Raw genomic sequence first — 12,582 nt, 5'->3', positions numbered from 1 at the left:
ATATCATTTACATGACATGAAGGTACATTTAATTTCAATTATAATAGTCACAATCAGTATGTTCTAGAAGTATGAACACTAGTACAAAGTTTTCATATGTTGATATTTGTAAATCAATTACAAATTTGAACTGCAAAGTGCATTGCATAGTAACATCACTATGAAGGGTGGAAATCCAAATTAAAATCATCTTTCAAAACATGTGTTTCATATTCATATATTTCTTTTTATCTTATAAAATTTGATGGTCAAGGATATATCCAATACTTTTCTTCTCCAACAAAATACATTGTATCAGGTAGAAATATAATCTTTTCCAAGCTGTTGTCATGACGACATGATGGTGACCGGAACACTGTTGACTGGCCTGATCTGATTGGCTGGCTGGGAGCAGGATGGACAGCTGAAGCCTGGATCTGCCAGCTGATTGGCCTACAACAGGATAAGAGAAGTGCATGTTTGATCAGATGACAAAGTTTTCAACCTGGGTAAACAAAAATTCAACAAAATGCAAGTTTTTATGATGATAATTCTGTTTAAGGCCTATTTTTCTCTAAAATTTTGTTAAGATATTAACATACTTGTTGCATTTTTCAACTTATCATAAACAATTCTATCATATAACTTTTCCTTGATTTCGTTCATAAGATGACTAATCCATTTTGTGCCAAACACACATGATATTTTCCCTGGACCTTGTCATTTCTGAAAGCAAGATTACAACTGTAAATGCAGAAATGTTTGCGATGGTTTTATGTTCACGGTTTTCACGGTAAGCTCTTTGCAGCGAACTTAAAACCACCGCAAACATTATTTGTCCTCCTACCCCCTTGTCTACTATTGTCTCAAACAGGAACTTAAAACCACCCCGAACTTCATTTTCTTCCTACCACAAAATTAAAACCATGCGAACTTAAATGCACTTACAGTATCAACAGACCTCCCTACATTCTAAATGGTACGATCCTGCTGTAGATAAAACTAAAGCAAACAGCTGAGAAGCCCCCCTGTGGTGATAATGGAGAACAGATAGACTTAAAATACCTACTGTAAACAAACCCTGAGGTGGGAATGTGTGGAAAATAGCACGCTCAACTTATAATTACTAAGGATCAGTTCAAGAGGGGTTACAGTATTCAAATCATGCTATATTTCATACCGTATAAACATTTTGGACAGATCGATGTAAGGGTATGTTTAGAAAAATCAAAAAAAATGTTTAGGAACAAGACAACAGGTACAACTGAATTTCAGTCTGCTGAGTAAAATCCTCGGTCAACGAACCTCTTGGTTTGAAGAATACCAGTTGTGGTTTTTGGAGCTTTATCAAAGCTCTAACAAGATGGCACTGAGTAACATTTCTTTAAAGACTACTAAAAGAGTTTCAGATGGAAGCTATGCATGACTTGTACTGTATCAAACTGCCTATGACAGCTTCATAGTACAGGGTGAATAAAGTTGGCTTAGATACTTATCAATTCAACACCTTCTATCCATTTCCTATAAACCCACAACGGTACTGTATAAATAAAGACTCTGGAGCATTGCATAAATCTATGCATCCACTAAATGAAATAACTGCCTATGACAGCTTGATGGTACAGGGTGAATATACTAAAATAAAGTTGGCTAGTTATCAATTCAACACCTTCTATCTATTTCCTATAAACCCACAATGGTACTGTATAAATAAAGACTCTGGTGCATTGCGTGATTCCCTGGCCCAGAGCAGAGCAACTTTGATGGGCAAAGAATGTTGGATGGGACTTCTTAACAGTCAGATTTGAAGAGTTGCCAACAACCTTGATTTTAAAGAAATGAACCATGGAAGACACTGCAAGACGTTTCCCATGACAATCCTTGGCTTTCATCCACTTGATGGATTCCTTAATGTGCTCATACTGGACAGTTTTACATAAGGGGTCATAACAAGACTTGAAACACATGTAGTAAAACCCATAAATAAAAGAAAGGTCTGAAAAGAATTCTGTATAGCTGAGGCCACACCAATTTATTTTCTTGGTTAACGGAATAAAAACGAATTTCAAAAAAAAATGCTAGATTGGAAAAACAACATGAAACAGAATCTCAGAGGAATGTTTTTACTTTGGTGCACACAGTTTCAGGGTAGAGGAGGTCGCCGGCTTATCCCAGAGTTCCCGGTTGACCTTTGACCAGCACTTCCGGTCCCCGGTGGAAGCCATTTTGGCGCCAAGCGTGAACACTGCCTAATTTTATGCGATTCATTGGCTTGTGCCCCGTGTGTATGCAGTTTTAGAGGTAAGTCTCTTTGCCATATCTTCTTAGATATAATCAGTATTCTATTTGTGTGTACCTTTGGGGACAACAGTCATTTGACGCGCTCTAGTTGGTGTATTTGCTGTTCGGGAAATCATTACGTAAACATCAAGATCTCTGCACTTTTGTTAGTGTACCCTGTCAAAATCCTCGTCTCAGTCACCAAAAAATGGGGCCTTTAAGTTAGCAGTACGTCCAATGTGTACTATGATATATTATCTTGTGATGTATGCCAAAATTAATTTAAGAGACCAATATTTTGCCGAGAAAATTGGGAATTGTTATGGGCGCCTATTGTAAACAGATACGGTCACTCCGTAACTCCGTGCCATATGGCGGTCGGGGAGTTCGGCGTGGACGCGTCTCTGTCGTATGTTCAAGAATAATCATTTTGCTTAGTTTCTGACTTTGAGGAAAGATCCTGGTAAGGACTTTGTTGGACTGTGACTCGGTCCGGTCGTATGATGACTTGTTGTTTTCCATCAGGGCGGGTGGAAAAACAGCAAGTCCTGCTAAGTCGTCCACAGCTGGGCACAGCTATACAAACGCCATGTGTGCGCAAATTTGATCCCCACTGTATCCGTGACAATTGTACTTAGTCACAAATGTATTTAGAGATCAATAGAGACACGTGTTTGTATAGAAAGGTGGCATGAGTCTGAACCAGAAACATTCGATGTGTTGGCTAACATAGCAGATATACCCATGTTGTAATTCACTTTTTAACCTTTTTTTCCTTGAATCGTCTGTACAGATGGATAGCACTCCAAAACGCAGGAAACACAATCCGCCAAGTCTCACCAGTCCTGCTGCAGCAAGGAAGACATTGCCTTTTGGGTCACCAGGAAAGAGTCCCTCTCAAATAGTGAGTTTTTTTCTACTTTAAGTAACCAACATCACAATATGAAAAATATCAGTTCATAGCTCTATTTCTTTCTTTTTGCTTATGTTCTGGAATTTTGTGTGTGTGGGTGGGGGTTTTGGAACGACTCATGCAGAAATGTTTGAATGTTTAAACTTATTTATTATTGTACTCTGAGTTGATAGAACTAGGCACCATTCTGTCTCAGAAGATGATGGTAGCGCTCCCTGTTTTGATATGCTGGACATATTTTGTGTTGAATAGGCTGCCCGTCGCCTTGTGCAAAGATCAATAGAGGTCCTTTCGCCAAGGGCATGCAGGAGTGGAGGCAGCCGTTTGCATTCTCCAAAGGCAAAGGCAATAAAGAGAAGATGTGGGGCGTGGTCACAGGAGGAGACCAGAGCGCTGGTGGAGTTTGTATCCATGCCGACTGAGGCATGGGATCCTGCCCTCTCCAATAACGATTGGCCACAGGTGAAGAGTGAGGCTTTTTGGGGAGAAGCGGCTAAGTATGTAGCAACAGAAGCCGGGACCAGTCACACCAGATCAGGTCAGTTTTCATGAGTGGTAATATAACTTTTATCCCGACATTTTTTTATACATACTGTATGTCTGCACATACATTGGTCAACAAGTACAATGTTGTATATTGTATGTATTTCCATAATGTTGGCCAACTTTCTCTTTAGGAGACAAAATTTCTCAATTTCAAACATTGCATTGAGAAGTTATCAGTGTGTCTTATGTATATATTATTTGATTTTAGCAGCTTTTAAACACAAAAGGTATGAAAAACTTTTTTAATATTGCATGCTTTCTTATTCTGTTCATGTTTAATATGAATTCAATTATTTAGGTACTGTGTTTATAACAACATGACAATTTTCAGGCTCCTCGAAACTCATCCATGGCATTTTTTGCAATGTTCCTCTTTTTTCAGCTTCCTCAATGCGTGCCAGGGTTACAAATAAACTCTGTGTCGAATTCCCAAAAGAAAAGGGGGGGAGATCTGCAGCCGAGAAGGCATTCGGTATCACTCTTGACTCTTACCTATCTAGCACATATGTAACAAGCCCTCCCCGAACTAATGCTCCAAGTAACATGCCATCTCCCATACCCGTCATTCCTTCCACCCCTGACCTACAGAACAGTGTTGACAGGTTGTGTCCCTCTAACAACACAACCACCAGTACTGTTGATAACACGCTGCCATCATCAACTCAACCACTTCCACAGGCTACTCTGACTCCTGAAGCACTGCCACCATTAACTCAACCAGTTCCACAGGCTACTCTGACTCCTGAAGCACAGATAGCTAATGCACTGCATACAGTACAGTCTCTTTCACTGGATAACCAGAAGTCATTTCTCTCACAGCTCTTCAACTCATGGTCACCTGCATTTGCTAATGAGCTCACTGATCACCTCTTTCACACACTAGCCTTATCTAAATCCATCTCGACCTACCCTACTGACTTCGCCTCTCTTTCCACCGATGCCATGCTCAGGCTGCAGACAATTGGCAAACCAAATTTAATCTATAAGTTTTCACAGTGTGTTGGGCAAAACAGACCTGGCACTGATGAGCCCTTAATGCCCATGAACCGGATGCCCTTTGGCCTGGTTCAATACCAGGTCGAGTTCTTCACTTGTACAAATGTACAGCAGGTATTTATAGCTGGTATTATATGCATCCTCACTTACGCAGACCCAGTTGGACTGCATCCATGTCCCGTTGGACATGAGGGATGTCTGTCTTACCCCTTAAGCAGCACCCCAGCTGCATCCATGTCCAGTTGGACATGAGGATTGACTAACAGAAATATTTTACAAGCCCACAGGCACAGTTGGCACTGACTGCATGGTTTACATGTTAAGCTGCCCCCGTTGGGACAGCATGCATGTCCCGTTGGACATGAGGGATGTCTGTCTTTCCATGTAACTGAGCCTGTTGGACTTAAGATCTGACTCAACCACTGCAGGTGACACTCCACACATGTCCCATTGCACACAGTGGATTATGATTGTCTTTGGGTGATTGTATAATTCTGTTTGGCAGATAACACTCACTGATGATTACCGGAGGTGGCAGACAATGATGGAGCTGGAGCTTGGCGGACGGTTTAACAGGCTGTTCCGCGGGCCCAGTTGGAGTGGCTGCAAACAGGAAGACTTTAAGAATCCCATGAAGGTATAAGCAATTTCAATCATTGTCTTCATTTCAATTCTAGACTTGGAATGATTGTTTGTAATAATTTTTTTTTTATTATGCAATCCCTTCTTTTCAGGCCATCGTCTTTATTCATATGTTTTGTCTGCTATCTTTTACATGAAAAGCAAACAGTATGCAATACGTTTTAAATATAGTGACATATGACAAATTCTTGATTTTTCAGGCTAGAGTGAATGTGGCTGGCCTAAGCAACAAGGCAATCAACAATGACATTGCAACTTCAGATGCAACAGTCACAACAGATCTGCAGGTATGTGATCAAAATAATAGCATTTTACTGCCACTTTTGATCTTGTTGTCTCTTTAACCTTGTAGTGTGCTTTAAGTAATCCAACCTTCCCCACTTCAGTGATATTAATTGTCATGAAATTGTTAAAATTAAATAACATGTACCAAAGGGGATATTCCGATGGCTCATCATTTTTTCATCAATTTCAGGAGTCCGCCCTCAAAGAACTTAAACATGCAAATCCAAAAGGAAGATATTGGATAAAAATTGATGGGACCGACATCAAACCTGCGCTTCAACAGTCGAAGAAAAGAGAGTGGAATGGGGACGTGGACCTGAAAGATGGCCAACTAGCCGATCTTAGAAAGGACTTTGATCTACGCATGGAACAGATTGATAAGCTAGATGCCAACAAGGACAGGGCCATTCTGGAAAACAATCTCACAACCCTAGTAGACACCTTTCAGAATGACAGCAACTTCCTCCATCATTCCCTCACAAATGCAGTTAACCTCTATACCAAAAAGATGAAGATCCCAACTACCCCACAAGAAAAACTCAAGGAACTTAATTGGGATGTTGTGGAGACAAGCAGTCTTTTAGAGCAGTCACAGCAATTTGAAAGTACTTACAATGACATGGTGGCTTGTCTGGACCCCTCCAGCCCAAACATCAGGGAGGTGGTTTCAAAACATAAAAGCAACAAGGCAGCCCTACAAGCATACACAAGTAATCTCTTTAAGAAGAAACGTCAGCCAGCAGCCACTCATGTACTGGTGGTAATGTTGTCCGATGAAGAAAGGAAGACAAAACCCTATGCAATACCGATCCAGTTCATCCCCTACTTCAGCCTCCGGGACCAGTTTGTACGTGACCTCACAAAAGAACTGAAGGAAAGGATGGCATTCTATGGACTCATAGCAGTTGGTGAGCTCTCAATTTTATTATTTGTAAAATTGACTGTAAATGTGATGCACAAAAAAACTTTTAAGTGAGCAAAGAAAAAAGTGTCTTAATGTGGACTGCTTGATTTGGACTTTCTCATATGTTCCGTTTATTATGAACCTTGCACTTAGACCCCAGATAGACCATTTTTAACCTCAATGTTATGTCTTCTGCCATTCAGGAACTGTCACCGATGGTGAATTCAGCACATTACGGACACGGGGTGACACACGATCTCTCCATCTTTGGCAGCTAATCCATGACGCCAGGGAAAGTGTGGCCAAGATGAGCAAGGCCAATCTGAAAAAGATGCTGCAGATTGATGGTAAGTTTGACACTCTGATTTTATTTCTTGGTGCTCTATTTTGAAAGATAATCATACAGATGTTTACCAAACAGGGGTTGTCACAATCATATGTTTGTATAATTGCAACTCTTTCCGGAAATTTTTGAGCGAGCTTGATGTTCACCACTTTTATGTGCCTTTTTTCTCAACATAGATGACAACACATGCGTCCCAGATGAAGTGCGCAGGAAAATGCATCTTCTCCAGGAAGAAGATGATCTGGCATTCGAAGATGCCCTTCACCACATTCGAAAGGATCTGGTGCCAGATGGCTACACTTACCACACATGGCGGCTTCACATCCCGGAGACAGAACTGGATATGCTACGTTCCATCATCGCAACATTCCGGTTCCGTGCTAAAGTAGCAGAGTTGACACATGAGGGAGTAGATTTTACCAAGTACCTGTACATACCGGAAGTTGATCCCATCACCAACAGGGAACACCATGAGAGGGAGGACCACAACCACATACTGAAAAGAGTCGCGAAGCACACACGAGATGGCGGACACGATGACATAAATGTCAGAAGGTTCGAAGAGGCCATGTGGGACAAAGACACTGGCCTGACACATGCAGCCGTCGTTGGTGACAGGAAACAGTCAGTTGCCGATCCAGAAAAGCTTCTGTCGCACAGGGTAGCTCGGTTTTTCCGAAGCAAGGGCTACGAGGCAGAAGCTGAGTACGTTCAGGTAATCGCAGACTGGCATGAGGCCTCCGATGGTCGTGGTCTTTCTCAGGAGGAAAGGAAACGGGCCAATCTTGCAATGCGCAAATACATTCTGGACAGATGGATGCCATGGCATGAAGACCACCCAGACCTGTCCAAGATTGACATCAACAGGTAGCTTTGCATCAGTTTCCCCACCATTAATCTGTAGCATGTAGACTGTAGACATTACCGTATTGTGACCTTGATCCTTGTTATCTGATTTTTAGATTGTCACAGATTTTTTGATTGTTTATTAGCATATATCTTTTTTCATCTCCATACATCTCCATCGTTAGAAATTTTGTGGCTAAGCCTATACATGTCTGTTGCATGCCAAAGGTATTATAATTTTTGCCCCTGTTCCAGACGTGTGGAGAGACTGTGTGGGTTCAGCAGGGAGACCATCATTGGAATCACCAGTAACATCGACAGCCAGGAAAGGAGGCGCCTCCAGAATGAAGAGATTGGCTTTCATGAACATCCTAGAGCTGGGACCACAGATGATGTAGAATGCTTTTTCAGCATTCTTCACCACAAAAGCAGGGGACAGCTCGTTACCCTGAAAGAGTTCAAGTATTACTGGAGAAAGCTTGTCAAGTAAGTACATGCAGTGCTCAATTGCACACTTCTGTTGTACTCGGTTTCAAAAACCTCAAACAATATAGAATGTATTACTGACATAGGTATAATGTTTGAATGTGATGTCATTTATTTGTAAGTGTGCAGATAGAATATAATTAACATTGTTCACTGTGGTGGCTTCGCAGACAAACACTTTTTTTGGGAGAAGTCTACATGCCCATTATATAGTTTAAATGCACCCCAGGGCTCAGTTGCGTGCATCCATGGTGGTGATGGTGTCATGTGAAGTTTATAGATGTACACATATCTATTTCATTGATTTTAAAGTTGACTGACATGCACTTTTCTACATTTCAATTTTGCAGACAGTTCTGTGAAAGGATGGACACAGATCGCCCCTACTATTACTGGTCTTTGAATGAAAGGTACACCGAAGACGAGCGCCCATCCTTCGATGAGAGACCAGAAGGGGATGATCATGTTCCGAGACTCCACCAGCTGCACATCCGTTCCAGGGAGGACAGTTCCATTTTGGCAGCAGGACGTGCATTCCTACCAGCTAAGAACAAGTTGTCTTTGCGTGCTAGTTTCCATAGATTTGATGTTGGTTTACCCCCTGTCCCTGATCAAATGCAAGCCCATGTCAGAAATGTTCTGAACATGAATAGCTAGTTATCACCATTATGTATTTTTTTTATACAACACCCTGCAACAGCCATTTCTGGCATTGCTGTATTTTTGTGATACCCTACCATAGCTATGTGATATGCTTGACCATATTGTTGTATTTTTATGATATGCATAAACAGACAATAGACATTACGGAGCACTTGATTATGAAACATTTTTCATATGTTGTCAATGTATATAAAAGACATAGTCCATTTGCTACCAGGTAACTCTTTTATTCAACAATGTTTATATGTACAAAATGTATATTATAATATGGCCTCAGTCACTCAGTCAGCCAACAATGTATATACAAATATGACACTGACCATGACCCTGACTATGCCTGTTGTTAAAATGTAGTACAAGATATATATTTCCAAGACAAACTCCACTGGTCACAGTGTTCAATGTATATATACAGACAGTGCCTGAAGTACTACTTATGTTATTCAACGATTCAAGTTGTAACATGACTTTGCCAGAGTATTCCCTTGTTGGTACAATGTATATGCAAGACATGATTTAGACGTTACATGACTTTGACATAATACTAGTACTAAATGTATATGTGACACATGATTTAGTTGTAACGTGACTTGAATACTGAGTATTTCTGATGCTGTTTCAATGTACAAGATACATGTATATATTCACAAGACAAAGTATATATACTGTGGAGACTGTGTCTTGAATACTGATGTTACTCAACAATGTACATACAAAAAAGTAGACTTGAGTAGGTTGCCATTTGACCATGACACAAAAGTTTCCTTATGCTTTTACAATGTACTTAATGTATATATGCAAGACATTATTTAGTTGTGACATGGCTTTGACACTGAGTATTCCCAATGTTGTTTCAATGTACAAGATACATGTAAATACTCACAAGACAAAGTATATATACTGTGGAGACTGTGTCTTGAATACTGATGTTACTCAACAATGTACATACAAAAAAGTAGACTTGAGTAGGTTGCCATTTGACCATGACACAAAAGTTTCCTTATGCTTTTACAATGTACTTAATGTATATATGCAAGACATTATTTAGTTGTGACATGGCTTTGACAATGAGTATTCCCAATGTTGTTTCAATGTACAAGATACATGTAAATACTCACAAGACAAAGTATATATACTGTGGAGACTGTGTCTTGAATACTGATGTTACTCAACAATGTACATACAAAAAAGTAGACTTGAGTAGGTTGCCATTTGACCATGACACAAAAGTTTCCTTATGCTTTTACAATGTACTTAATGTATATATGCAGACATTATTTAGTTGTGACATGGCTTTGACAATGAGTATTCCCAATGTTGTTTCAATGTACAAGATACATGTAAATACTCACAAGACAAACTCCATATGTTATAGTGCACAATATATATAATACATATATACAGACTTACATACTTGCCAGGGAATTTTTTGTTCTCATGATAGATAAACATTAATATTTAACTTAAATGTATGACAGGTCACTATTCCACTTATTGTGGTGATCATCCGGTAGCCATTTCCCTTTCTTTACAATTACTATTGATACCCCATAACCAGATTTATACGGATGGAATTCCCACTTAGGAACAGATATCAACTTAGCCGACACTATTTCTCGCTTCCGTATGGCACTTTTAACTTTTGGTATTTTTCCAACTGGAATGTACCCAATGATTTTCCATACATTTTCCACCTGTGCCTCAATTTTGATTGCATTTATATCTTGCGGATTGTCTCTTTCAAATTCAAGTCTGACGGCCACAGTTGTCCCCCGTTCAAGCATTTCTTTCCTGACGGCTTTCAGTGGAACCTGGTAACGTTCCTCAAAAGTCGACCCTTTCAACTTGATGATCTGGGCCTCACATCTCACCTCTTCATCACTGTCATCCCTGTGGCTGCCTGCTGTGGGTTGCTGTGGGTCGACTGACGAGGTTGAGGGTTGCTGTGGGTCGACTGACGAGGTTGAGGGTTGCTGTGGGTCGACTGATGAGGGTGAGGGTTGTTGTGGGTCGACCGATGAGTTAGCGGGTTGTCTTGGGGCAACTGATAACTGTGTGGTGGGGGCGACAGGACAGCAGTGGGAACAGTTCCCTTGTTTCAGCTCTGGCATATTCATAGCGGTGAGGTCACCAGTGGGAATATTCGGTGGAATGTTGGTGATGCCCTCCCATTCCCATATGCAGGGTGACTCAGAGGGATCTCCATCTTCGTCGTACCACTGTATTGTGAGAAAACATTGGATTTAGAAATGACAATGGTCACTTAAATTCTACTGATGATAACACCGGGTGATTACTACAGCGGTTTGCTATCGCAGGTTCAAACTTGAATGATTTAAAATATTGGTCATGATAAATATTAGGAATATGGTGTACACAAGACATTGCTTCTGAACAACTTGTTAGACAACAATAATATTATAGCACGATTTGCCACCCCTCCCCGATTTCTTCCAAGCAAAGTTATAGCCAACAGATACATATGGACGTAAAATATGTGTTTCGGTACAGGACTTAACTTGAATCAAGAAAACATCAACGTTTTGTCAATCAAAAGTATCAACAGCATAGTCGATAAAAATATGATTATTATTGACAACAGGCAAAAAATTTTCAATAGGAGGTGGCGTCGTTTTCCCCGGTAGCCATCTTGACCCACATTGTCATGCCTACATCAGAGAGTTCGAAGTTATTTCATTCCATTAGCGACTTGAAACAGACGTGAAACGTACATATGTGCACAATCAAAATTCTACAATTCAATCCATGCTTTAGATTCTACGTTGGTTTGTTAAAACGTCATGATTTCTGACGGCTTGTCTTTCTTTACTAGCTCGTCTTCAAGTCCCCTACGGCTCCGTACATAACAAGCCTTGCCCCCCTCCCCCTTCGCCCGATTTCGGCCCGATCCGGCGGCGAAATATACAGATAGCGTGATTTTTAGAGAATGCTCAGCAGATAATGCTAGTCACTCAAAGGATAGTTCAAAGAGACTCACCCTAACGGTACAGCTACTAGTCACACGGATCAGCTTTGGTGCGGGAAAGTTTCGATGACCTGCACCCCATTCTTGTCTGTCTGCAATCAGAGCCCAGTGTCGCTGTCTCATTGAGGTGGCCATAGAAATGTGACAGAACCGTAGGTTCACCGAAACAATCTCCAGGCTGTCCCATGTTAGGAATAATGGCCTCTCAATACAGTACAGACTCACAATATTGCAGGATGAAAAGGCCGGATCTACTACACTTCTGTCTATCTCCAATGCTGCCATGATTCGAAATGAAATCAGACTTCCGGCCCAACGTATATATGTTCTAGTGACCGGAAACCGCAATGCATTGTGGGATACGCCTGCGACCTCCTCTAGTTTCAGGGAGTGAACAGGGTCAGGTGCAAGTTTTCACCCAAGCCTTCTGTTTTCATGATTTTTTTGTGTGCTAAAATTAGAAATAAAAATCTGTTAACCAACAAATTAAATTGGTGTCGCCTGATATATAGATATAAATTCTGTACCACAAAAGAATTATAACAACAAGAAAATGTATCTAGAGGTTTCTAGTCACATATTAAAGTGTGAAAAAAAAAACTTGGTCAGAGAAAAATAATCTAGGAAAAAATTAACGTCCTCACTGACTTTTTCTTATTCTTACACACAGAATAGTTTTCTTTCTGGAAAATAACTTTTCTTCAACAAAG

The 12,582-nt window shown here is 40.5% G+C and overlaps 3 protein-coding genes across 3 annotated transcripts in view; 1 reads left to right on the top strand and 2 right to left on the bottom strand.

Moving 5' to 3' along the window:
- Nucleotides 1-264: 264 nt before the first annotated feature.
- LOC136443380 (peroxisome biogenesis factor 2-like) overlaps nt 265-12,582 on the bottom strand; it is a 37,210-nt gene continuing 24,892 nt past the window's right edge. Inside the window, exon 8 of the mRNA XM_066440601.1 lies at nt 265-432. Within this exon, the coding sequence (XP_066296698.1) occupies nt 328-432 (105 nt within the window). The 3' untranslated portion in view covers nt 265-327. The remainder of the gene's footprint in view (nt 433-12,582) is intronic.
- Nucleotides 2,128-10,295, top strand: LOC136443202 (uncharacterized). Its single transcript, XM_066440340.1, has 10 exons — nt 2,128-2,280; nt 3,053-3,163; nt 3,425-3,710; nt 5,220-5,351; nt 5,557-5,643; nt 5,832-6,549; nt 6,749-6,892; nt 7,068-7,758; nt 7,993-8,223; nt 8,574-10,295. Exons 4-10 carry the CDS (start codon nt 5,256-5,258, stop codon nt 8,878-8,880), a joined length of 2,274 nt encoding a protein of 757 aa, XP_066296437.1. The 5' UTR covers nt 2,128-2,280; nt 3,053-3,163; nt 3,425-3,710; nt 5,220-5,255; the 3' UTR covers nt 8,881-10,295.
- On the bottom strand, nt 9,093-12,250 carry LOC136443203 (uncharacterized). Its single transcript, XM_066440341.1, has 2 exons — nt 11,885-12,250; nt 9,093-11,105 (listed from the first exon to the last, which is right to left on the bottom strand). The coding sequence occupies exons 1-2, from the start codon at nt 12,155-12,157 to the stop codon at nt 10,350-10,352; spliced, it is 1,029 nt and encodes a 342-aa protein (XP_066296438.1). The 5' UTR covers nt 12,158-12,250; the 3' UTR covers nt 9,093-10,349.

Source organism: Branchiostoma lanceolatum, chromosome 10 (assembly GCF_035083965.1).
Source record: "Branchiostoma lanceolatum isolate klBraLanc5 chromosome 10, klBraLanc5.hap2, whole genome shotgun sequence".
NCBI lineage: Eukaryota > Metazoa > Chordata > Leptocardii > Amphioxiformes > Branchiostomatidae > Branchiostoma > Branchiostoma lanceolatum.
Note: the sequence above shows the minus strand (reverse complement) of the source record. Positions and strands in the feature narration are given on the sequence as shown.